The sequence below is a fragment of the Zingiber officinale genome, chromosome 4B, assembly GCF_018446385.1.
Source record: "Zingiber officinale cultivar Zhangliang chromosome 4B, Zo_v1.1, whole genome shotgun sequence".
Lineage (NCBI taxonomy): Eukaryota > Viridiplantae > Streptophyta > Magnoliopsida > Zingiberales > Zingiberaceae > Zingiber > Zingiber officinale.
In genome coordinates this window covers 118784927-118812905 of record NC_055993.1, presented here as the reverse complement: position 1 = coordinate 118812905, position 27979 = coordinate 118784927, and the positions used below count along the sequence as shown (strand labels likewise).

At 37.3% G+C, this 27979-nt stretch overlaps 4 protein-coding genes across 4 annotated transcripts; 2 read left to right on the top strand and 2 right to left on the bottom strand.

Annotated features, from left to right (window-relative positions):
- Positions 1-161: 161 nt before the first annotated feature.
- On the bottom strand, positions 162-2239 carry LOC121976225 (polyubiquitin). Its single transcript, XM_042528308.1, has 2 exons — positions 2081-2239; positions 162-1785 (listed from the first exon to the last, which is right to left on the bottom strand). Exon 2 carries the CDS (start codon positions 1783-1785, stop codon positions 412-414), a length of 1374 nt encoding a protein of 457 aa, XP_042384242.1. The 5' UTR covers positions 2081-2239; the 3' UTR covers positions 162-411.
- Positions 2240-5769: 3530 nt separating this feature from the next.
- On the top strand, positions 5770-7678 carry LOC121978590. Its single transcript, XM_042530918.1, has 4 exons — positions 5770-5824; positions 5925-7140; positions 7456-7549; positions 7663-7678. The coding sequence occupies exons 2-4, from the start codon at positions 6033-6035 to the stop codon at positions 7676-7678; spliced, it is 1218 nt and encodes a 405-aa protein (XP_042386852.1). The 5' UTR covers positions 5770-5824; positions 5925-6032.
- Positions 7625-8523, top strand: LOC121976227. The gene is made up of 2 exons (XM_042528311.1): positions 7625-8033; positions 8117-8523. The coding sequence occupies exons 1-2, from the start codon at positions 7797-7799 to the stop codon at positions 8468-8470; spliced, it is 591 nt and encodes a 196-aa protein (XP_042384245.1). The 5' UTR covers positions 7625-7796; the 3' UTR covers positions 8471-8523.
- Positions 8524-14376: 5853 nt separating this feature from the next.
- LOC121976226 (polyubiquitin) lies at positions 14377-16326 on the bottom strand. Its single transcript, XM_042528309.1, has 2 exons — positions 16254-16326; positions 14377-15962 (listed from the first exon to the last, which is right to left on the bottom strand). The coding sequence occupies exon 2, from the start codon at positions 15960-15962 to the stop codon at positions 14589-14591; it is 1374 nt and encodes a 457-aa protein (XP_042384243.1). The 5' UTR covers positions 16254-16326; the 3' UTR covers positions 14377-14588.
- Positions 16327-27979: the final 11653 nt, after the last annotated feature.

The window sequence follows — 27979 nt, the reverse complement described above, 5'->3', positions numbered from 1 at the left end:
CAGTTATGAGGAAAGTGGTATCTCAATTTCGTCCATGGAAACGAAGGCATTTGTAAACTGGAGGCAGACTCGATCAGTAGTGTTGAGCCACTTAAGAAGAGATTGACAGAATAAAAAAGACATCCACACGACTGAGCAACCTGCCATGTAACTCCTGCTGCTTTCCTCACATCAAGATCTTTTGTGATTCGATATCACTAAAAACAGTTCCAATCTACAATATCACAATCATGCTCAACAATTCTGGGGACTAAACACATTTATTAAGAAGAACACTTAAAGTACCAACCAGACGCAAACTGAAAATAAATGCAGCAACACAAGACTCAGACAAACGGCAATGTAAGCTTAAGGTTTCAACAGACTTGGGACTCTAATGGAGACGACCAAGGCAAGCAAAGGGATCATATATCACTGACCACCTCGAAGGCGGAGAACCAGGTGAAGGGTAGACTCCTTTTGGATATTGTAGTCGGCCAGGGTGCGGCCGTCCTCCAGCTGCTTGCCGGCAAAGATGAGCCTCTGCTGATCCGGGGGGATGCCTTCCTTATCCTGGATCTTTGCCTTCACGTTATCGATGGTGTCGGAGCTCTCGACCTCCAAAGTAATGGTCTTGCCGGTGAGGGTCTTCACAAAGATTTGCATGCCTCCCCTCAGCCTCAGTACAAGGTGAAGAGTGGACTCCTTCTGGATGTTGTAGTCAGCCAGGGTGCGGCCGTCCTCCAGCTGCTTGCCGGCAAAGATCAACCTTTGCTGGTCAGGGGGGATCCCTTCCTTATCCTGGATCTTAGCTTTGACGTTGTCGATGGTGTCGGAGCTCTCCACCTCGAGGGTGATGGTCTTGCCAGTAAGGGTTTTGACAAAGATCTGCATGCCACCACGGAGACGGAGCACGAGGTGGAGGGTAGACTCCTTCTGGATGTTGTAATCGGCCAAGGTGCGGCCGTCCTCGAGCTGCTTACCGGCAAAAATCAACCTTTGCTGGTCCGGGGGGATCCCCTCCTTGTCCTGGATCTTGGCTTTGACGTTGTCAATGGTGTCGGAGCTCTCCACCTCGAGGGTGATGGTCTTGCCAGTCAAGGTTTTAACAAAGATCTGCATGCCACCACGGAGACGGAGCACGAGGTGGAGGGTAGATTCCTTCTGGATGTTGTAATCGGCCAAGGTGCGGCCGTCCTCGAGCTGCTTACCGGCAAAAATCAACCTTTGCTGGTCCGGGGGGATCCCCTCCTTGTCCTGGATCTTGGCTTTGACGTTGTCAATGGTGTCGGAGCTCTCCACCTCGAGGGTGATGGTCTTGCCAGTCAAGGTTTTAACAAAGATCTGCATGCCACCACGGAGACGGAGCACGAGGTGGAGGGTAGATTCCTTCTGGATGTTGTAATCGGCCAAGGTGCGGCCGTCCTCGAGTTGCTTACCGGCAAAGATCAACCTTTGCTGGTCCGGGGGGATCCCCTCCTTATCCTGGATCTTGGCCTTCACGTTGTCGATGGTATCGGAAGACTCGACCTCAAGGGTGATGGTCTTGCCGGTAAGGGTCTTGACAAAGATCTGCATGCCACCACGGAGACGTAGCACGAGGTGGAGGGTGGACTCTTTCTGGATGTTGTAGTCGGCAAGGGTGCGGCCGTCCTCGAGCTGCTTGCCAGCGAAGATCAACCTTTGCTGATCCGGCGGGATCCCCTCCTTGTCCTGGATCTTGGCCTTTACGTTGTCAATGGTGTCAGACGACTCGACCTCAAGGGTGATCGTCTTGCCGGTGAGAGTTTTAACGAAGATCTGCATCTGCTTCAATTAATAGGAAAAATTAAGACCCAACTGAACAAAACAAAAGATTTAGATCCAAAAATCAGAACAATCTACTGCAAAAAAAAAAAAAAAAAAAAACGAACGATCGGCGTACGGCAATCTTGTTGCAATTAAAAAATACCCAACAATCGAGTTGCAATCGTATAGAACTATGAAACCCTAGCTAATCGAAAATCCAATCAACAACAACAAGAACAGAGGAAGATGGAAAAAAAAAATTTGAAGAACTAAACAACAATTACTAAAAAATCGGAAGATGACAAAAGCATACCTTGATCGAAGAGAAAGAAAGGAAAAGCGCAGCGCTTTGTTCCTATTCGATTAACAATTGGGATACGATAGACGGGTCGATTAGGGTTCCTTTTATAGAGCTTTCAATGGATATGAACACCTCCCAGTGAATTTACCGCCAATTGATGCTTCCCACGAGAGCAAGGACGTCTTCGTTAAGTTACCGTGGCTCCGTCGTATTTAGACTATTTGCTCCACAAGGGTGGCCCTGTTTGTTGTCCAATCATATCTCGGGTATGTGACGTCGTCCAAATCGTCGGTGGTCCGAAGACCGATTCTTCCGTTAGGCAGGAGACACTTTCGTGGAAGCCTACGGAACTTTCTGGATTTATTTTAGCCGCCTAGTTGGAGCGCCAACAATATGAAAACAAAGAAATGTGGATTTAATTTTAGTTTTCTTTTTAGGTAATAATCTTCCTATGTATAATGTATGTATTCAATCAAGAAATAAATATTGTAGGTCAAAATCAATGAAATAAGTTTTATATCCAGATAAGTTGAGATACTAAGGTGGAGTTTAGTTTTCTTTTCATATTTTGAAAAATATTTTTTTTCCTTTTTTTAGAAAATAATTTTAGATATTTTTTATTTTTCCATAAAAATAATATCTCCTTTTCTAAAAAAAACTATCAGTGTGAAAATTGCCAACCAAAGCTTTCTATTTTATCAGAAAATATAAATAGAAAATTTACAATCGAGAATCTTCTTATTTTCTATTTTCTGTTTATTTTTTTTTATTTTAGTGCCGTTAATATGCATTCAATTTCAATTATTTTACTAGAGTTACTTAATTGTGTTTTTAAAAATAAATAAATAAATAAAGTCCTTTGACCCTATTTTATTAAATTTTAAATTATTCATAATTTAACTATTATAGTTCAGATCTCTTATTTATTATGATTTATTGTTGAATAAAACCTCAAATTTAATATATATATTTTTTAAATTATAGCAAAAGATTAATCTTAGCGTCCCTCATATCATATTATACTAAGAGAAGTAAATTATATAACCAACTTATATCTAACCATCAAATAATTATGGTATGGAGGAGTTTTTCATTAAGGACATATACGGGATTTATTTTTTATCCTATTATACTAAATCTATCATCCTCTACCATTAAAATTTAAATATTATTTAATTAATATTTTTAGCTATTTCCAAATAGACTTCTCTCAATTCCTCATATAACTTTTAATTTTCTTGGATTTCACTTTTATTTTATTCTTTTATCAACAATTAATTAATTTTTTTTATCATTTTCATTTGTAATCTAACAACGAATACTTTAGTAATCCATGTTGTGGCCTTTAAACCGAGTAATCCATGGCTATTTTTTTTCTCGAAGGCCTCATACCCTATAGATCTGATCCTGACCTAGATTGGTACTATAAAGGATCATAATTCTACAAATTATGGTCTTCATCACTCTCCCACTCGCCATCCACCCAATTGAAGGTCCAATGAAAAGTTAGTGTGGTCATGATTGTAACGGATAGGTCCAAATTGAGGAATCCTAATATTATGATAGTAGCATTCAAGATGTGATCATCAAGGATTTACAGAGTTAAGTCGTGAACTCAGTGAGAAGATGCAAAGTCATTTTCTTCTTTTTTGGCTACGCCCAAGCTTTGTATCAATGACTTCATGAGTTGAGATAGAGAACGAGATCAGTCGGTGATTAAATGGTGGAGCTCTACCAGTTGATTGTCCAGAACGATCTATTTGAGATAGAAGAGTAGATGATGACATGATACTTAAGGTTTGCACCAGTCCTTACAAGATGTTCTCATTCTTCATTCGTTGTAGACAATTTCAGAGGCTTATCAACATTAACTAGCTATTAAAAATTAACCGAACTGAAAGCCTACTGTAGTTTAAGACGACCAAAATAGCCTCAAGGATTTGTTTCCTATTTAGCAGTCACTGAAGGTTAATTCGAAACCCACTATCAAGTGTTTCGTTGGGGTGAGTAGGGTATAGAGCAACCAATTGCATAAAATCTATTAATTAGAAGGGCAAAAATTTGTTAATTAAGGAAGAAATGGAAGACAAGATAGAGCCCGTTAGTGAGCTAGTGTATGATATGTATGACTATGATGATGATCATTAGACATTAGTCGTTCGTAAGAGTCTACCAACTCTTAAAGGTAATTTAAGGGATGATTAGTTGAAAATCAATATTTTTTGCACAATCTGTACAGTTGCAAATAAAATGTGCAAAATGATGATCGTCAGTATGAATTATAAGAATGTTGTGTCCAAGAAGGCTATCTAAAAATTACAGTTAAAGGTGGACCATTATCCTAAGTCATACAAGTTATCATGGCTAACTAAAGATAATGAGGTAATAATAGTTGAAGGTGGACCATTATCCTAAGTCATACAAGTTATCATGGCTAACTAAAGACAATGAGGTAATAATAGATAGGGGATTTCAATTGACAGCAAATATTATGATAATCCTTGATATAATGTTGTGTTTATGGAGACATCTTATGTATAGGAATGACAATGAGTCATGTTTTTCATCCTCATATCCATTGGGAATCGAATATTCATTCTTATATCTATACCTATTAAAGAATCAGATATATACTAATAATTTTTTTTCTTTCCATCTAATTATATCATCATTCAACAAAAATATATTAGAATTAACATCATATTAAAAAAATATATATAATTAAAAAATAAATTTAACATTTATATAATCTACTAAGCATTAACAAAAATAGTTACTCCAAGCAATAACAAAAATAGTTAATGTATTTTGAAAAAAAACTTTTATATATATAATAGGATATTTGGATTGAATATTAAATATCGATAGTCTCTCTCTATCATCGTATATTCGGGTCGAATATCGAATTCTTTATTGAGTTCAAAGAAAATTGTTATTATTAGATTGACTTTGGTAGTATCATTGTAGTGGTATTCATAATGGATAGAAACGTCCCTTAAATTCACGGGAAAACAATATTATGTTGATGTCCCAATAGAAAGAAACCACTTTTACCTGATAGTCAATAATACTAATTGATAGGAGTACAACAACTGTTAAAAGATTTTATGTCAGAGAATCTTCCTTTGAGCTGAACCTCATCTAAATTCGAGAAGCCCAACATGTTCGTGCTTTGAAAAATAATTTGTGTCCCCTAACACATGCGGTCATGGTTGGCTTTAGGCATAGGCTATTGATCCTGTCGGGAATCTGAGAAGACGAAACTGTCGAAATAATGGAATGTTGACCGCATCTCCATGACCTGAATGGTGAGTTGTCTTCTGTGTTGACCAAGTTGTCAGAAGTCCTCTGGTCAACAGTCAATGTTGTCAAAATCGCGAGTCGGAACGTAGAATCACACGATTCTACGCATTTTTGGTGGCCTTCCGCGTTGCGTGCCCAAGCGGAAGCGAAATCGGGTGGAGTCGTGCAAAATCGCGTGGAAGCGTAGCGGAAATCGTAGACTCGTAAGAGTCCAGCGATTCTACGCGAAATATCCGCTGGTTTTCCAAGACCGGAAGGTCGATCGCAGTGATCTTTCAAACACGGGTCCAAGAAACCCTAACTTTCCTAAGTCGCGTCGCGAGCCATCGTCGCCGCAACTGCTGTGCTTCGTTCTTCTTCAGCAACCATCGTCTCCTTCACGTATGCATCTGTCTCCTCCTCCCTGTGCGTCCGGTGTGCGTCGACCGGCACTGTGACTGACTTCGATTAAAGGTATGCCACCATCCGCCTCTGCCCCTTCTCCATCTATCTCATTTGTGGGTCTCTGTTCTTTACTTCTTTGGCAGTCTCTGTCCCGTCTGCATCTCTGAAGGCTGTTGGCCACGTCTGTGGTTCGCGAGCTGCTGTTGCAGAGTTGCAGTGTCGTTGGTGAAGCTGAAGCTGCGTGGTGGTGTTCTTGTTCTTCTTTAATTTCACGAAAATGAGTAGAGAAGCTAGTGTTGGTGGGTCTGGTGAAGCAAGCTCCAATAGTGGTGTAGCCACTCCAAGCGTAGCTTCCACAACTAGTGGAACTTCATATTCCAAAAGATTGGCAGTGAATGCTCCTGGAAATAGATCTGATCTAGGTTGGAAACATGGAATTGCAATTGATGAAAATCCAAAGAAAGTGCAATGCAAATACTGTCAAAAGGTGATAAATGGAGGGATTTATAGACTCAAGCATCATTTGGCAGGAACACAAAAGGATGTTGGAGCATGCAAGGCTGTTAGTGATGATGTAAGGAAGGAAATGTGGAAAATTGTATCATCATTGCAAGAAAATTTAATAAAGAGGGCAAAGGAGATTGAAGGAAGATCAAGTGATTCAAGTCCTCTTGGCCAATATGAAGATGAGGAGGTGGAGGGTGCAAAAAGACAAAGGCGAGAAATTGCAAAGAATCCTGCTGATCTATTCAAGAAAAGGGGTGTGAGTAGTCAAACTACCATCAATGGCATTTTCAAGAAGAATTTGAGGGAGGAAGTTTGCCAAGGGATTGCCTCTTTTTTCTACAATAATGCTATACCTTTTCATGTGGCAAAAAGTGATGAATTCAAGAAGATGCTAGACTTGGTTGCAAGACATGGTATTGGCTTTAAGCCTCCATCCTACCATGAGATTAGAGTCAAGTATTTGAAACAACAAGTTGATTGCACCAAAGAAGTTATAGAGCAGCACAAAGCATTTTGGAAGAAAATGGGATGCACAATTATGACTGATGGGTGGACAGATAAGAGGAGGAGGACTATATTAAACTTCTTAGTTAATAGTCCTATGGGAACCATTTTTTTGAAGTCAATTGATGCATCTGATATATCTAAAACAGCTGACAAGATTTTCAAGTTGATGGATGAAATTGTTGAAGAAGTTGGTGAAGAGAATGTAGTGCAAATTGTCACAAACAATGCAGCAAACTACAAAGCAGCCGGGGAGATGTTGATGGGGAAGAGAAAGAGGCTATATTGGACGCCTTGTGCAGCCCGTTGCATCGATTTAATGTTGGAGGATTTTGAAAAAAAGATACTAATACATAAAGAGACAATTGCACGAGGTAAAAAGATCACAACTTACATCTATTCAAGGACTGCGCTTATTTCTCTATTGCATCATTTTACCAAAGAAAAGGATTTGATTAGACCAGCCACTACCCATTTTGCCACATCTTACTTGACTTTGGGTTGCTTGAATGACAATAAGGGAGCATTGATTAGAATGTTTACATCCAAAGAATAGAAATCTAGTCAATTTGCAAAGACTAAAGATGGAAAGGTTATTGAAAATGTGGTAATGGATAAGGACTTCTGGAAAAGCATTATTACATGCTTGAGGAGTGCTTATCCTTTGATCAAAGTCCTTCGTTTGGTAGACTCGGATGAGAAGCCTGCCATGGGGTTCATTTATGAGGAAATTGACAGAGCCAAAGAAAAGATACAAGCTGCCTTTAATGGTATTAAGAAAAGGTAACTTAATTTATTACTAATTATTAAATACTCGTATAAATTTATAATTTCTTGGAAACTAATTCAAATTTTTTTCTCACTCTTTAGTTACTTGCCTCTATGGGAAATTATAGATGCAAGATGGGATAATCAACTGCATCGGCTTTTGCATGCTGCGGGCTATTACCTTAACCCTCAATTTCATTACAGTCCTAATTTTAAAGCTGACTTTGAAGTGAAAAGAGGAATATATGATTGTCTACAAAGGATGGTTGAAAGTATGGAAGAAGTAAATAAGATTGATGCTCAACTGGAAGACTTCAAATATCGAAAGAAATTCTTTGGTAGTGCAGTAGCCACTTGTGGAATTGAAACCAAAACTCCAACACAATGGTGGGAATCATATGGTTATGAACATCCTGAGTTGCAAAAGTTTGCTATTCGTGTTTTGAGCTTGACATGTAGCTCATCTGGCTGTGAGAGGAATTGGAGTGCATTTGAGATGGTATTGCATTTCATTCTTGAATGAAATTACCTAGTTGTATGTGATTATATGAGTATGTGTTAATTGATTTTGTTATTATTTAGGTCCACACTAAGAGAAGAAATCGTTTGAAGGCAAAAACGATGAATGACGTAGTCTTTGTGATGACTAATTCAAAATTAGCCAAGAAGAAGGAATTGAGGAAAGTCAATGACTATAGCATTGATGACCTAGCTTCTGATGATGATTGGATTGTGGATGATAGTGAAAATTTAGATTTGGATGCTTCAAATGAAGATTTGGTTCCAGTTGAAGAAGGACCTAGTAGTAGAGCACCTCATGATGATTTGGAGCTGCCTAGTTATGATGATGATGAAGTTGAAGAAGGTGGAGATGCCATGGAGGATGCTGGAGATGAAGAACACATGGAGGATGATTATGAATTCATGAATTTATGAAGCTTAGAACTTGACTATTATTTTTCATGTTGTAGACTTATATGTTATCTAAAATTTGTCACTTATGACTTATTTTATGTGTGGATTGTAGAAGACCTTATAAATGTTTAGTTTAGTCAAATGTTTAATGTGTTTTTGAGGTTATTAATCTTATCTATGTTATTTTCTATGAGTATATATATGTTTATATATAATTTTACATTTTGGTAGAAACTTACGATTCGTGTTACGATACTACGAGTTTACGATTCTACAACTCCCTTTCGTTTCAATGTAGAATCTCGATTTTGACAACCTTGTCAACAGTACCTGCAACAAACGACCGGGTTGCCCCGGTCCCTGGTACCCCGATGTTCGAGGCAGGTCCCATGAATACATAAGCAGCCGAATAATAGTAAAATAACGAAATAAATACAGGATGAGTACAATGACGTACCCTGTCCCCGAGGGGCACCCTCGGATGGATCGGTGAGTTGGTCGCGATGTTGATCGAGTCGTCGCGACCCTGAAGAATAGACGAATGTAAGCCAGCTGAGGAGCCGGATTTGGGGGCGACAACATGGAATTCAATGCAGCATGGATCCAAGAGGCGACATGTCGACCGAAATATGACGATGGCTCCTGAGACGGAATACCACAACGGTTCGCAGGCGGGAACACGTCACGCAGGCCGGAGAATACCAGTAACTCACAATCATAATGGTGCAAAAAGTGAAACACAACAGCTCGATAGCCGTCACACAATGGCTCGATGGCCGGTACACAACAATGATCGGATCTGCGCCGAAAACGATGGGGATAACGATTGTCAAGCCGCTAGAGTCGCCTGTAGGGATGCCGGATCGACAGTAGAGACATCGAAGGTTGCTATAGGGGCGTCGGAGGGAACAGGTAGTGGAGATAGGAAGAGGGCAACAACGATGGCGCTATGAAGCCGGCAAAGGTCGTGGATCGGCCAAGGGTTGCTGCGGGAGACGACAACCAAAGAGAGTCGGTAGCAGCAACCCGGATGCTTGCGGCAGCGACGAGATCTAGCTCGCAGAGGGTGCACGGCGGCAGCGGTCTGGAGGCTTGCGGCAGCGATGAGATCTAACCCGCAGGGGGTGCACGACGGCAACGATCCGGAGGCTTGTGGCAGCGACGGGATCTGACCGTGACTGCTCAAAGCGCTGGCAGCTTGCGCACAGGAGGGGAGGGGGAGCTGCGACGCGAGGCGCGTGCCAATGAAAGGAGAGGGAGAGAGGAGAAGGCGATCTCGCTGACCAGGGATGGCCGGCGCCAGAGGCGATGAGGAGGAGCAGTGTTGAGGGGTGGGGTCGGCATGGAGAAGGGGAAGATGATGGCTCCCTCGCACGTGCCCTGGTGGCAGAAGACCCCCCCCCCCCCCTTTCCTCCTCCTGGTGGCGGCGCTGGTGAGAAGAGGTCGGAAGAAAGGAGGTAGAGGAGCAGCCGGCGACGAGCGTGAGAGGAAGAAAGCCCCTTTCTTGGTGGCGGAACAAAACACGAACCCCATCCTCCCTCTTGACCCATGAACAGTGCCTCTTCTCATAATCCCTAAACACTCTTCATGTGAAATGATCAAAAGACCCCTCTTTTTCTCCCTAATTACCTTTGGACCCAGGGACATATCCGCATCAGCTATTAAGGCCTATGCCTAGGGCCCTAATTTTTATTGGAGCCTATTATTTTTAATGTATTAAATATATTTTTATATGTTTTTTAAAGATAATGGAAAAAATAGGGTCCACATGATAAAAAATTACACAACCTTATTCTCTAAATTTTTTTAAAAATTGGGATCATTATTTTTAATATATTGAATATTATATATATATATATATATATATATATATATATATATATATATTTTAAGAGAATGGAAAAGAATAGGCCACGTTATTAAATAATCTCAATCTATCAAAACTTCGAATTTCACAAATAACTCATTAGGGTTTCAATGGATAGAGTCATGAAAGGACTTTTTTTAACAAATTAAAATTATTTTTAATTATGGATGTTATTTTATAAAATCTAATCTGTTCGTTTTCAATTATGAATGGTTACATTTATCAGTCGTTAGTGATGTTTTCTCTTTTGATCAGTAAGAATATAAATTAGAAATTTTTTATCTTATCCATACAATGCAAAATAAAAAATATTAATTTTTTTAAGTTCCCCCTCTTCCCCTTTTCCAACTCCCCCTCTCTGAGCTTCTTTTACTCATTGAGATTAGAGAAGAGAAATCGCACCTAACACTAACACGTTGATGCAGTCAGTGTTATGATGCTTGTTGCTTGATTAAATTCAAATGTTCATACATTTATTCATATTGTGTCTCATCAAAATGAAAGATTTTATTATTTTTTAGCAATAACGAGTTAGATACCTCTACAATTTCGGTTTCTTGATAGACATTAAGTTTAACTTTTATTTAAATATATTTACAGTCATAAATTATTCGATTTTTCATTTGTCTCAATTCTACCATTTATAATTGTTCTGATTTAGATAATGAAAAATATAATTTATTTTTTCTTTTGCTTTGTGCCTAAAAAGGCTTCCAGTTAGTTCTTGATAAATGATAATGACTGTTTGTTTTAGTCTCATTATGATCTTTATTTTCTACGGATTGTATTCAGTTTTATCATTTTATATATTATTTTTTATTTGTTTGTTTTTTGTGCTTGCTGATGATGATGAGTTGAGCACGGGAGCATGATTTTTTTTATATTGTTATCCTATTTTATTGTTCTTATTTTCTCAATTTTATTCTTTTTTATAAGGGTTGTTCTCTACTTCTCTTCATATTTTATTTAAATATACTTATTTTTAGCTAAGTGAATTGTAAGCTTACTATCTACTTAAAATATATTATTATATCTAATAATAATACTCTGTTTAAAATAATAAAGCTTATATTTCTTTAAATTATGTTATCAAAATTTGAATATAAAAATTTAATTAATAATTTTATATAAAAAAGTAAGAAAATTAAATTATATAAAAAATATTTTTTAAAATTAATATTTAATTTGTTAAAAAAAATTAAACCAATCTAAATCTAAATGAAAAAAAAGTGAGAATTTTTTTTTAAAACAAAGTCAAAGGTCTAATTTTTTTTTTCCACCTAAGGAGTTTAAATTCATCTACTTTGTTATATCTCTTGCAAAAGAGTCTAAAAGCTGCCGGTGCAGCTAGTTCTACACCACGAGGGAAGCCTCCATCACCAACATCATTATTTGGGCGGATGACACAAGTATGCAATTCATCTGGTCTTTTCTTTGATATGCAAATTTGTTGTGAATTTTTCTTAGTTACTGAACGAATTCTTCAGTAAATGTAAAATTCATCGACTTCATTTCTTGTGTAATGTGGTGCAGGGGTTCCGCTCTTCTTCAAATATTCCTGTGGATGAACTTGCTTTTGTGCGCAGTCCGCCAAGTAGAGGCCAAATACCCAGCATTGCTGTTCAAGCAACAGCTCTCAGCTAATGTTGAAAATTTTGTTGGGATCCTTCGTGATAATGCAAAGAAAGAGTTGAGCTCATTAATTTCAGTGTATACAGGTGAGATGATTTTCACATCTCCGTGGTTGTTAAAAATTTGCCAGTCATCGCTCATCACAAAACTAAAGTTCTTAAATACGGGCAAAATCTACAATTTCATGCTCTTAACACCACACGCATGAGCAGATTGCATTAGGTGGTGCATGCTCTAAGACCGACAATCTTAACCCGGAGTGTAATTTTTTCTTTTGAGTATTATGAGTATCAACATTGGCAAAATTTGTGCACATCTATGATTGCACAAGCACAAATTTAATAACCATTCATCATTAGGAAAAGTGTATATTTTATTATCTCATATTCTACTTGCCTTGGCGCAACGATAAAATTATTGTCATATGATCAAAAGGTCACGGATTCGAATCCTGGAAACAACCTCTTGCAAAAGCAGGATAAGGTTGCGTACAATAGATCATTCCCCAGGATCCCGCATGATGAGAGCTTCATGCACCGGACTGTCTTTTTTTTTTATATATTCTACTTGCCTCTGCAATTTAGTTTTACATAAATTCTCTGACTGCTTATCTATAATGCCTGCAAGTGTTCCACTCGTTCTTTATGCTCTTCATTACTCAGATAGTATTACATATATCATGTCCTACAGTAGAGACAGGTTAAATCAGTGTTTGGTGCATATGCTTTATGTTTGGAGAAAAGTTTAAATACCAGCCAGACACTAACTTCATCAGACTGGTCACTGGTGTGGCTGGCTTTGCTATAATCGGAGAATATATATACCAACTTGTATCTCAGAATAGCTTCTTTTAGATGATATTCTTGGCTCTAACAAATGCTACAAGGGCATATTACCATTAATCACATTCCAAGTTATAAACATGTTTGATGGTGTTTTAAGACCTTAAGCGCACATTTATTTACTTTATTGATAAAAATTTTTGAAACTGAAGGTAACTAGGACAGTAAGAGCAAAAAGTATGCTGAGAGGGCGTTCATTTGGAAGTAATGCTCAGAACAGCCCGTGGCAAAGCATCATCGACAATCTTGATAATCTCCTGGCAGTGTTGCAAGAGAACTATGTAAGGATTGTTTTGTTGTGTATAAATTAGGAACAAATGTTTATTCTGGCAACTAGGTTAGTATGCTACTATATGTTGTTATAGTCTTCTCCTGCGCCGAGAATGTTGCTCCTTTAGCAACGGAGAATATGTGAAATCTGGTTTGGATGAAATGGAATTGTGGTGTAATAAATTAAAACCAGAGGTAATTACTATATATTTATATTCTTTAGCTGGTAGACTCTGTATATACGTCTAATATTTTGGGTTTTCTTAATTGTAGCTTGTTGGATCATCGTCGGATGAACTTAAGCACACAAAACAAGCTACTGGTTTCTTGGTAAGTTCATTTCAATACACAGTGGTTTGTCAATCTACGTGGAGCAGTTGTCTCTTAGATATCTGTAAATTCTGTGCACCATTTTCTTGAATGAATCATTAACTAATATCTAATATCATATCATTCCATTTTATTCTCGAGTGTAATTGTAGTTTGTCCATTTGATCTGTTACTGGTGTATATTGAGTTGGTTATTCCTATTAATTACACATTTATTTCTCAATGTGGAATTACCCCCAAGAAGATTGCAAAGAAACACTAGTTGATGTAATTCTATTTCTTTACTATTAAATTTAATTTTTGGTGGTTATACTTGCTACTTGAGAAGAACCTGAGAAGCTTTTAAGTGAATATTAGAGTGTAGATTCTTAGTGTCGTCAGTAATTCACAAAGCTTCTAATTGACTATTGTCCACAAACATAAATCTAATTCATTCTGAGCCCTAACAAGATGAAATCGAACTTTCCAACAGCAACCTTAGTCAGACCATGTCCCTTGACAACAATTACGTGACTCCATCCCTATGTCTAAGAAAAAGTATTATGTACATCCACCACCCAATTAAGCCCAGCTAACATAGTCAGACCATGTCCCTTGACACGAGAAATCCCCAACTCTAAAGACAAAATATTACGTACATCTAAGCCCTCCTTCGTGCTTAGCTCAGGTCGAACTGCAATACGTGACCATGCCCTTGAGTCGATCCTTGCTCAGCTAATACGTGACCTTGCCCTTGAGTCGATCCTTGCTCAGTTCAGATTGCAATTACGTGACCTTGCCCGAACTCTGTCAAATCAGCCACCGATATGAATATGTACCGAGTCAACAAGTCATGTAACATTGTAACCCCTGCAGCTTTTCGCGCATCATCTTCCGTGATTCCAGCTCCAAAGAGAACAAGAATGATATCTCATCCGACTCCACAATAAAATAGAATTATTATAAACATTTTGCCAATCTCACAGCAGCGCTTTAGGTGAGGACGTGCTCAAAAGATTTTTTATTTTCTCAAAAGATTTAGGGACATAGTAGACACTCTCTTATTATTATGAAGAACAATCAGAGTTTCAACCAGACGCAAACTTAAAATATAATGCTGCAACACAAGGACACAGACAAACGACATTGTATACTTCAGGTTTCATCAGACTAGGGACTCTAGTGGAGACGACCAAACCCAGCCAAAGGGATCATATATCACTGACCACCTCGAAGGCGGAGAACCAGATGAAGGGTAGACTCCTTTTGGATATTGTAGTCGGCCAGGGTGCGGCCGTCCTCCAGCTGCTTGCCGGCAAAGATGAGCCTCTGCTGGTCCGGGGGGATGCCTTCCTTATCCTGGATCTTTGCCTTCACGTTATCGATGGTGTCGGAGCTCTCGACCTCCAAAGTAATGGTCTTGCCGGTGAGGGTCTTCACAAAGATTTGCATGCCTCCCCTCAGCCTCAGCACAAGGTGAAGGGTGGATTCCTTCTGGATGTTGTAGTCGGCCAGGGTGCGGCCGTCCTCAAGCTGCTTGCCGGCAAAGATTAGCCTTTGCTGATCCGGAGGGATTCCCTCCTTGTCCTGAATCTTGGCCTTCACGTTGTCGATGGTGTCGGAGCTCTCCACCTCAAGGGTGATGGTCTTGCCAGTGAGGGTCTTCACAAAGATCTGCATTCCACCACGGAGACGGAGCACGAGGTGGAGAGTTGATTCCTTCTGGATGTTGTAATCGGCCAAGGTGCGGCCGTCCTCAAGCTGCTTTCCGGCAAAGATTAACCTTTGCTGGTCCGGAGGGATACCCTCCTTGTCCTGAATCTTAGCTTTGACATTGTCAATGGTGTCGGAACTCTCCACCTCGAGGGTTATGGTCTTGCCGGTCAAGGTTTTAACAAAGATCTGCATGCCACCACGGAGACGGAGAACAAGGTGGAGGGTAGACTCCTTCTGGATGTTGTAATCGGCCAAGGTGCGGCCGTCCTCGAGCTGCTTACCGGCGAAGATCAACCTTTGCTGGTCCGGAGGGATCCCCTCCTTGTCCTGGATCTTGGCCTTCACGTTGTCGATGGTATCGGAAGACTCGACCTCAAGGGTGATGGTCTTGCCGGTAAGGGTCTTGACAAAGATCTGCATGCCACCACGGAGACGAAGCACGAGGTGGAGGGTGGACTCTTTCTGGATGTTGTAGTCGGCAAGGGTGCGGCCGTCCTCGAGCTGCTTGCCGGCAAAGATCAACCTTTGCTGATCCGGCGGGATCCCCTCCTTGTCCTGGATCTTGGCCTTCACGTTGTCGATAGTATCAGAGGACTCGACCTCAAGGGTGATCGTCTTTCCGGTGAGAGTTTTAACGAAGATCTGCATGCCTCCACGGAGACGCAGAACGAGGTGGAGGGTGGACTCTTTCTGGATGTTGTAGTCGGCAAGGGTGCGGCCGTCCTCGAGCTGCTTGCCGGCGAAGATCAGCCTTTGCTGATCCGGTGGGATCCCCTCCTTGTCCTGGATCTTGGCTTTTACGTTGTCAATGGTGTCAGACGACTCTACCTCAAGGGTAATCGTCTTGCCGGTGAGAGTTTTAACGAAGATCTGCATCTGCTTCAATTAATATGAAAAATTAAGACCCAACTGAACAAAACAAACCATTTAGATCCAAAGATTTAGAAATCAGAACAATCTACTCCAAAACAAAAAAGAATCAAACGATCGGCGTAAGTCAAATTTGTTGCAATTAAAAATACCCAAGACTCGAGTTGCAATCGTATCGAACTATGAAAGCCTAGTTAATCGAAAATCAAATCAACTACAACAAGAACAGATAAAGAGGAAAGAAAAATTGAAGAGCTAAAAACAACTACTAAGAAATCGGAAGATAAAAAAGCATACCTTGATCGAAGAGAAAGAGGCGAAAAGCACAGCGCTTTGTTCCTATTCGATTAACAATTGGGATATGAGAGACAGGCAGATTAGGGTTCCTTTTATAGAACTTTTAATCGATATGAACACCTCCCGGTGAAGATACCGCGAATTGATGCTTCTTCGCGAGGGCAATGACGTCTTCGTAAAGTTACCGTTGCTCCGTCGTAACCGTTATCCGCCTTGCAATTTTTAGACTATTTGACCGTCCACCACAACCGGGGCCCAGCTTGTTGCCAATTATATCTCGTGTACATTTGGTAAACTCAAAAAAAAGTTCAAACGTTACGCCAGATAACGTTTTCGGGGGACGGAGACTTATTCTTCCGTTAGGCAGCATACTCTTTCGTGGAAGCCTCCGGAACTTTCTTGATTTATTTTAGCCGCCTAGTTGGACAATTTTTCCGGTCTTATTTTTTATTTTCTGATCAATTTTGTTTTAGTTAGTTTGCATTCAATTTCATTTATTGTATATTAGTTATTTTATTTTTTAAAAAATAAATAAAGTCATTAAACCTTACTCTTTTAACTTTTTAAATTATTCAGATCTCTTATTTATTATGATTTATTGTTGAATTGCTCCTAAAATTTAATAATTTATTTCACCTATACTATAATATATGAAGATGGAGACATTTTTTATAATAACAAATTTTAAAAAATAATATATAAGGAAAGAATCTTTATTTCCCTCCCAAGTAAACATTGCCTTAAGAGCATTACAATTTAAATATTATCCAATTATATTTTTATTTGTTTTCAAATCCTCCTCTTTGTATTCCTGGTATAACTTTTTAATTTCCTTGGATTTCACTTTTATTTTGCCCTTCTTTCATCAATTAATTGATTGATCTACCAATGAATAGTTAGTATTTTTATTATTTTCACTGGTAATCTAACAATGACTATCTTAATCAATAAAAATTTATCATTACTCAATTGATTTATTATTGTAGTAAAGATGATTATATTACCATATGTTGGTTAGTAGTGGGAGGTTTTTTTTTTTAAAAAAATATACACCTATAGAAAATCGATCCATTGATCCATTATAATGAATCTGTCAGTCTTTAAACAATGGGCCATTCCGTCTAAACTCAATTCATTTATTATAACTCTTAGATAACGGGACCATTGCAATGCTAATTACATGCCAAATTAACAATTCCTTTTAGCTTTCTCCTTCTCGAATAATCCAATTAGTCGATTTGGTCTTGAATTGTGAGTCACCAAGTTTGAGTTGAATTATCATTTTTTTCTTGTAGTCTGTTAATGACTATCTTAGTTAAATCCATAATTAGTCGACTAATCTACCGTAGAACTTAGTAATTCACAGGGCTAGTGTGTCAAATCAACTACTATTAATTTTCTCCCTTTGCACCAATTAACTGATTACTCATTCAACTTGGTCTAAAATTAGAACATTTTATTTATAAAAATAATAAATTCAGTTAATCTCATTGATTAATCTTGGGATGTTCGATCCGATCTCATAAAATTTTTCCAACACTCATCAAAGTAAATCGAGAAACTCTCGCGACAGACAGCTAAGAAGTCCAACATTTTTAGTTACACGTCCCATTTGGTAAATTAGAAAACGCTCACGGCGAGCAGCTAAGAAGCTTAGGTGCCCCATTTGATAAATCGGGAAGCGTTTGCGGTGGATGGCCAAGAAGCACAACATCCTTTGGTTATACACCCCATTTGAAAGAAAACATTTTATAAATTTACTATAACTGAGCTCGAACCGTGAATACCTGAATAACAATCTAGATATCATACCGTTGTACCATAGCTCCGGATAAGAACATGTTATTCATGCACCACTAAGTATGAGTTCACTCCTTAATTAACTCAGCTTAGCAATTGATTATTTCCAATTGTCATCTGTCAATTGTAATCTTAATTAATTGGAAATCTCGACTGAGTAATCAAACCATTGGAGTGTCATGTGTTAAATCAATGACTACTTTCACTTTCTCCTAATAGGATCAATCAATCAGCTGATTTCAATCAGTCAATTAATTCTGAACAAAATATTTTGTTCATGAGCTATTATGTTTGAGCCCACTCTTTAGTTGATTGGAATCCACCATTAACCAATTACTAATGATTAATGATGATCTTCCTAATGATCAAATCTTTAACTACTTTGAGATCTACTATCTCCCAAGATATTAGTCTCTTAGATTACCCCCACTCTAAGTCCTCAAACTCCTTGATGTCTCTTCTATCACTATTTCCTATGTAATTCGTCTTCTTTTAACTATCTTTTGTTCTTGGAGGTCATTTTTTTCATTGTACAATTATGGAATATTAGACTTTTAGATTGTCATCATGAGCACTTTTTGATATATTTAGTGGCCGGAGGAAATTAACATATATAAGGTTGAATTGATGATCTCAAATTCAATATTATTTGATTTATCACTTTCTTTTTAATATCTCCCTTTTATTATCTCTAGTGTACCTTGAACCATCAAATCGATCAACTTGGTCCTATCAAGCCAAATTACACTAACTATTCTAAATGTGAAACCGTCACATCAGTGACCCCCCTAGAGTCGGTCCCACGGATATGGAGAGAGGTAAATGCAGGTACACAGGTAGAAAGTGCATAGCGGAGACGTTAACCCCAGGCAGTGACATCCCGGGGATCGACCCCTGGACCTTTCAGCCACAGAACCATGCACTCCCCATCTGTGCTACGCCCTGAGGACAATTACACTAACTATTCTAGCATCGTCTAAATGTTTCTTTTCTTACAGTCTTTCAAATGTCTTATGCAATATTCTTCTAAAAAATATCAATCTTTTAAATCATTGAGCGTGTTGTCTTGATCGCGCTAAGGTATCATCCACATCAAACTCAAGCTCTATGTGTGTCATGCTAGATCCTTACTTAGTTTAACATACATATGAGTACAAAATATAAGGTGCAACTTAAATGTTTAAAAAATATATATATAATATTCGATTTGAAATTAGAAAATATAAATAATTTTGACTTGCGTTCAAATAAAATTCGCGAACCTTGATTGAGTAGAATTAAATTATAGTTTGGAATGACTTAAATTCAAGTTTGGTTCAAGTTATCTAGACTGAAAAAAATTAAAAAATATTTCAAGTTTATCAAATACTCATGCATAATCGAATAAAATATTATAATTTTAAATTAAATTTTAAAAAATTATCAAATATATTCGACTTTAACTCAATAATTTTAAATACGAATCAATTATGTATTTATTTATTTTTTGAGAAAATTTAAAAAAAACATCATGAAGCTCAATTAAATAGATGGAATCTTAAACTCATCTTTTTTAATTTTTTTTATTTTTAATTTCATTCATTTTTGGTGAAATTTCAGAAACTTTTATAGTCTTCTAATTAATTTCCATTAATGCAAATAAATATTTGAATACAAAATTGGATGCCAGCGGCAGCGAGACATCGGGCGTTTTAAGAAAAATCTAAAAGGAAAATAATTTACGGTTTTAATTGAAAAAAAGAAAAACAGCCTAAAATTCGGGACCGGATCCTTGATCGCAAAGGTTGGATCAGTTTTGGTCTAATCTTTATATTAGTAGAGGGCAATGACCCTCCATCTGTTAATAGATGAATGTTATTATCTTCCACCAATTCTCTTATCTTAGTCCAGAATAAAGAGATCAGATGATGATGATCCGATCCCACAAAATTCACAGTAGCTTCAATGAAAAATATTAATTATAATATAGAAAAACATTTATTTAAAAAGGTTTTATAGCATTAACTCTGGAGAGGCATTTATTTCTTTTCTTTTGCTTTTGATACGTAAAATAGAAAAGCATAGAAATTAACTATACATTAATTTAATTCCACTGTTTAAGTTAGTTAATGTTAGAAATCAAAGTTTTAAAATTAATATATTTACAGTTTTACAGTAATTAATATTTCCATATTTTAATTAGATTATGCATTTATAATTGTGTTATTTTACTCTGTTAAGTAAGAAATATTATAATGATTAGACAAATTAGCAAGGGCAAAAATAAAAAAAGGGTCAAAACGATCATATATTTAAAAAAAATTGAAAAAAATATCATTTTATTTTTATCTAACAATGCTTTTATTTTAACATTTAGTATATTTTAGAAATTTTAATAAATATTAGAACAGTTTGTTTTTAACTAAAAAACTATAATAAATAAATTAGATGTTCGTAAATAAATTTGATGCTCAATTTGATAAAATTTAGGTTTAAGAAATATTGGGTGTTCGATGGTATTAGTGTGTACAAGATTTGTCGACTAGATGTTGTTTAAGCTGACTAGATTTTTTTTTTTTTTTTAACTTGAGCTTGATTTATACTTAATTTGAACTTAATTTATTTAAATGTTGATTGAAATTTTATTGATAAACATAATACATAAATTTTTGTTCATGGATATTACTTATAAATATTGTTCACAAATGAATATTTCATCATCCTTATGCACAAACATTAACAAGTTAAATACATACATATTTAAATTTATGTATTTAATTAATGTTATGTATATTAAATGAATATAAATAAATTATTATCATGTTAAAAACTAATGCTTAATTCATTTACAACTTTAGAGATTACCATTGATGGATCTAATACCTCTTTCTTCTATAGCAGCGAAATGGATGGGATTTGAGTTGCATGATATTCTCTGTTTAAACTTATTTTACATGACTAATCAACCGTTATTTAATTTACATGGCTAATTAAGTGTCGAATTTTTTTTCTATTTGTTTGTTTGTTATTTTTTACTTCCATTGTTTTACTGCCATCCTCGGTTGCTCGTCAAAGTTCAAATATGATAGCCTCGGTTGTGTTAAATATGTGAATGGAGAAAAGATGGAAGAAGAGAGAAGCTCCATTATAAATGATATTTTAGTTCAACTTATTAATTAGAATATAATTGACTCAATGAGTCTAATTCAAATTAGACTCAATCCAATAGTTAGATTCAATTGAGTCTAACACAATGAGTTTAATTTGAATTATATTTAATCCAATGATCTATCATGTGAATCTTGTTGGTTGCTACTCGGAAAACCTATATGTTCCACTGTACAAAAATTTTGTACAAAGGTCTGAACCTTTTCCTAGCTACCATGTGTTTTTTTAAATTAAATTTTGGATCGCCTGCGAAACTTAACACGTTTGATCCAAAACTTAATCTATTTGTTCTTTTAGGTTTTGACTTGGATCTCCTGCGGAACTTAACACGTTCGACCCAAGTCTCCTTAAGTTATTAATTCCATTAAATATTAATTTTCATAATTGGTTCCCAGTACTGACGTGGCAAGGCACATGGCCTTCTTGGATATGGGAGCAACCACCACCGACTAGACAAAACATTTTATGGAAAGCTAATATTTAATTTCCTAAAATAACTTTAGGTTAACCAAAGAGAACAATCAAATCACAAGGAAAAGAAAAAAACAAAAGAACACAATATCGAAAAACATATTCGAAATTCTAGAACGTAAGCCTCTTGTATTTGGTATTATTTCCATAAATAACTAGCATGATGCGGAAAGAAAAATTACTAGTTATACCTTGTAGAAAAACCTCTTGATCTTCTACCGTATTCCTCTTCTAACCTCGGACGTTGTGTGGGCAACGATCTTCCGAGACGAGAAACCACCAATCACCTTCTTCTCCTCCTAGCTAGGTTCGGCCAACAAAGAGGAAGCTTCACCAAGGAAGAAAATCAAAACACTAACCAAGCTCCAAGAGATGCTAGCTTTCTCTCCTTCTTCTTCTTCTTCTCCGAGTAGTATCCGGCCACCACAAGAGCTCCAATGAAAGAAGGAGATTCGGCCACCACAAGAAGAAGAGAGGGAGAGGATGGCTGGCCACACTAAGGAACAAAAGAGGGAGAGAAATAATAGATGTTGTGTCTTGTGAAGGCACCCTCACCCCTTCTTTTATATTCCTTGGCCTAGGCAAATTAGGAAATTTAATTACAATAAAATTTCCTTAATTCCCTTGACATGATTTAATTGAGAAAAATAAAATAATATTTCCCCAATTAATCTCTAATGGCCGGCCACATCATTGGAGAACAAATTGGACATGTTTCAATCAACAATTAAAACTTCCTAATTGTTTCCGGAAATTTAAAAAAATAAAATTTCTCTTTAAAAATCTCTTCATGGTTGACAAAAGGAAATTTCTATAATTTTAATTTTATCAACATGTGAATAATTTTAAAGATAAAATATCTCACCAATCTACAAATAAGAAAGAGATCTAATCTCTTTCTTTAATCTTTTGTAGATCTTTTATAAGAGAGATATTTTAATTTAAATTCTCTTCATAAATTATTTCTTCCACATAATAAAAATTAAAATTAAAATTCCTTTTTAATTTAATTTGGCCGGCCCCCACTAGCTTGGGTTCAAGCTAGGGCCGGCCACCCAATTTGCTAGCTTGGCCGGCCTCTATTGGGTGGGTATAGAAGGTGGGTATAGGTGGGTATAGAACTCTACAAATAAGAGGCTACGATAGGGACCGAGAGGAGGAATTGATTTTGGTCTCTCGATAAAATTAAGCATCCCGTGTTCGCCCCGAACACACAACTTAATTTTATCAATGATAATTCATTCCACTAGAGAACTATCATTGAACTACCGCACAAATCCCAAATTATATTTTTGGGCTCCTTCTTATTATGAGTGTGTTAGTCTCCCTGTGTTTAAGATATCGAATGTCCACTAATTAAGTGAGTTACTGACAACTCATTTAATTAATATCTAAGTCCAAGAGTAGTACCACTCAACCTTATTATCATGTTGGACTAAGTCCACCTGCAGGGTTTAACATGACAATCTTTATGAGCTCCTCTTGAGGACATTATCAACCTAGTATCTCTAGGACACAGTTTCCTTCTATAATCAACAACACACACTATAAGTGATACCATTTCCCAACTTATCGGGTTTATTGATTCATCGAACTAAATCTCACCCATTGATAAATTAAAGAAATAAATATCAAACATATGTGCTTGTTATTATATTAGGATTAAGAGCACACACTTCCATAATAACTGAGGTCTTTGTTCCTTTATAAAGTCAGTATAAAAGAAACGACCTCTAATGGTCCTACTCAATACACTCTGAGTGTACTAGTGTAATTATATAGTCAAGATAAACTAATACCTAATTACACTACGACCTTCTAATGGTTTGTTCCTTTCCATTTTAGTCGTGAGCTACTGTTTATAATTTATAAGGTACTGATAACATCATCTTCTGTATGTGACACCACATACTATGTTATCTACAATATAAATTAAATGAACAACTACAAACAAATGTAGACAATTTGACCAAATGTGATTCTTTATTCATAATGAATGTTTACAAAGCTTAGGCTTTCAGTATACAATCCAACAATCTCCCACTTATACTAATGACTAAGCTGCCATATCTTCTACCATACATTTGATTCCCATTCCCTCCACATGCCGATCGAAAACTTTCGCCGGAAGGGCCTTAGTGAAAGGATCTGCCAGGTTATCCGCTGATGCAATCTTGGCGATGACAACTTCTCCTCGCTTCACAATATCTCTTATCAGGTGGTAGTTGCGCTCTATATGTTTACTTGCCTTATGGGCTCGTGGTTCCTTCGAGTTTGCAACTGCACCGCTATTATCACAATAAATTGTGATGATTTTGGGCAAACCAGGAATCACATCTAAGTCCATTAGGAAGTTCCTAAGCCATACAGCTTCCTTGGCTGCCACATACTCAGCTTCCATGGTTGAGTCTGAAACGTATTTCTGCTTAACACTCCTCCATGCAATAGCTCCACCTCCTAAAGTAAACACATAGCCTGATGTAGACTTACTATTGTCCCTATCTGATTGGAAGTAAAAAATCGGTGTAACCTTCAAGGAGAAAATCGTCTGCTTGGTAAATCAGCATATAATCTCTAGTCCTTCTCAGGTACTTTAATATATGCTTTACAGCAGTCCAATGTCCTTGTCCAGGGTTACTTTTGTAACACCCATAGGATCCCTAGAAATTTTACATGAATCTCGTACATAGCATTGCATACATTAGGCTTTCTACTGACGAAGCATAAGGAACTGCTTTCATGTCCTCTATCTCTTTTGATGTCTTTGGAGACATCTCTTTAGATAGAGCTACTCCATGTCTAAAAGGTAAGAAACCTTTCTTGGAATCCTGCATGCTAAAACGAGCAAGGATTGTATCTATATATGAAGCTTGGGATAGACACAACATTCTTTTCTTACGATCCCTTATAACTTTGATCCCAAGAATGTGTGCACAATCTCCTAAGTCCTTCATATCAAATTGTTTGGACAACCATACCCTTACGTCTGATAATACCTTGACATTGTTGCCAATTAACAAAATATCATCTACGTATAGTACAAGAAATACCACCACGTTTCCGTTACACTTCTTATATACACAAGATTCATCCGGACTTTGAATAAATCCATATGACTGGATTACTTCATTAAACCGGATGTTCCAAGATCTTGAAGCTTGTTTTAGTCCATAAATGGACCGATTGAGCTTACACACTAGATGCTCTTTGCCTTTTTCAATAAACCCTTCTGGTTGCTTCATATGGATGTTCTCTTCAAGACTTCCATTAAGGAAAGTTGTCTAGACATCCATTTGCCAAATCTCATAATCCATATGAGCAGCAATGGATAAGAGTATCCGGATAGACTTAAGCATGGCTACCTGTGAAAAGGTTTCCTCATAATCGATTCCCTCTTTCTGAGTGTACCCTTTCGCAACAAGTCTAGCTTTGAAGGTTTCTACCTTCCCGTCTATCCCTCTTTTCCTTTTGTAGATCCACTTGCATCCAACGGCTTTTATACCATCAGGTGGTTCTATAAGCTCCCATACCTTATTAGAGTACATAGACTCTATTTCAGAATTCATTGCCTTTTGCCAAGATGCTGCATCTATATCTTGGAGTGCTTCATCATATGTTCGTGGATCAGGTTCATGTTTACCCGGGATCAAGTCCGAAGACTCTCCCAAAAACATGAATCTATCAGGCTGCCTTACAACCCTCCCACTACGACGAGGCATTGTCTGTGGTTGTGTATCATGTGTGACACGTGTTGCAGTCTCTTGTGGTACTTCATCTTGTACTGTTGGTACTGAAGTAGACATGTCCTCTCTAAGTTCTTCTAAAACAACTTTACTACTGGGCTTGTGATCCATTATATAGTCTTCTTCTAAAAACTGGGCATTGATGCTAACAATGACCTTCTGGTCTTTAGGACTATAAAATAAACCACCTTTCGTTCCTTTGGGATATCCTACAAACACGCGAACTTCTGTACGAGATTCTAACTTATCAGCATTTGGTTTCAGCACATGTGCTGGACTACCCCAAATCCGAATATGTCTTAGACTGGGTTTTCGCCCATTCCACAATTCTATGGGAGTAGAAGAGACTGATTTAGAAGGTACTAAGTTCAGAACGTATACTGCTGTTTCCAGAGCATATCCCCAAAACGAATTTGGTAATTCTGAATAACTCATCATCGATCTAACCATCTCCATGAGAGTCCTATTCCTTCGTTCTGCTAAACCATTCTGTTGGTGTGTTCCAGGTGCAGACAGTTGGGATTGAATCCCGACCTCTGATAAGTAATTCCTAAACTCTCCTAAGAGGTATTCGCCACCACGATCAGATCGTAGTGTCTTGATACTTTTATCTAATCGTTTTTCCACATCAGCCTTGTATTCTTTGAACTTATCAAAGCACTTGGACTTGCGGTGCATTAGGTAAATATATCCGTATCTTGAATAATCGTCTATGAAAGAGACAAAATATTCAAAACCTCCTCTTGCCTGGACAGACATAGGACCACACAAATCAGAGTGAACCAATTCTAACACTTCTTTGACTCTATACCCCTTGGCCTTAAAAGGCCTCTTGGTCATTTTACCTTCCAAGCAAGATTCACAAGTTGGAAAATTTTCCAACTCTAATGAACCCAAAAGTCCATCAGCTATAAGCCTCTGAATCCTACTTAAGTTAATATGACCAAGCCTTAGATGCCAAAGATATGCTTGGTTCATTTCTGAAGGTTCTTTTCTCTTATTTGAGTTAGAAGATGAATTATAAATTTCCATGTTTTGCTTTGTGGAAGAAATTGGATTTAAAGTATACAAATTGCCAACTAATGCACCAGAACAGATAATCACTTTATTTCTTTTAATAACTACATTGTTACTGAAAGAAACTGAATATCCATCTAAAAATAGTTTAGAAACTGAAATTAAATTCTTTCTAAAACTGGGTACATAAAGACAATTTCTTAAAATCAAATTTTTATTTCTACTAAAAGATAAGTAGACGTCTCCCACTGCAACAGCCGCCACCTTAGTAGCATTGCCCATGTAGACGGTAATCTCTCCTTCAGTTAGTCGTCGGATTTCCTGGAACCCCTGCAGGGAATTGCAGACATGATCAGTGGCTCCCGTATTTACACACCAGGTGCTGGTAGATAACACCGCTAAACATGTTTCAACAACTATAGCATGAGATATACCTTTGTTGTTCTGATTCCTACGAGGACAGTCCGCCTTCCAATGCCCTGACTGTTTGCAGATGAAGCACTTGCCCTTCGGCTTCTTCACTCCAACTTTGTACACTGAGATTTATTCACTTTCTTTGAACCACTTGTTTCTTCTTCTTCTTTCCTCTCGGTTTAGAAGTAGAACCATTTTCAAGATAGTGAATTTGAGAATTGTGACGAAATAATCATTCTGCTGCAGTCAGTAGTTTCCCTAATGAATAAATCCTCTTATTCATATTATAGCTCAGAAGTGCTCAAAACTTCTAGGTAGCGTTGGAGGATCATATCGATCCGGGTTTCCCATCAATTTCTCCTCCAAGGATCGTATCTCGTTCGGATAAGCCATCATCTTTAGGATATGATCCTTACAGGAGTACCCTCTTGCATGGTGGTGTCATTATCTTTCTCATAGCTTCTTGTCTAGAAGCCCTATCCACGATGACCAAAGAGTTCCTTGAGATTGCTCATAATATCATAAGTCATTGGTAAATCTTTGCCGATGTTGCAATACATTTGACATTGAAGCCAAAATGTAACACCGCGCCATCTCATCTGCCTTTACCCATCTCTTATGATATTCAATCTCCTCTTGGGTAGATTCACCAGTGGGTGCATCAGGACAAGGTTCAGTCAGTACAAATTTATAGCTTTCAGCGGTCAGAACAATATCTAGGTTTCTTTTCCAATCTATGTAATTTGGTCCAGTAAGTCTATTTTGTTGAAGTATGATGGACAGTGGGTTGAAAGTCATCCTAAGAATCACAAATAACTTTTGGTCAGAACTCTAAATTTAGAATAATATTGATTCCTCAAACAATACTATTTTAAATTAACCAACACCTCATAACACCGTGAATTTTGTATGCCACGTTAGTGTGGACGTATACAAATTCATCATTTGTAAAGGAGGGTTTTAACTCATTAATTTTATTATCTTGTCAACCTAACTCTTGACAAATAAAATTAATAGTTGGTATTATTTGGTCACACAAATAATAGCAGTGACTCTGTTGAGGAGGATACTATTAGATGTGTCTAAGTGTATACCATTACTTGACACTAAGTCCATTAATAAGATTATGCCCCT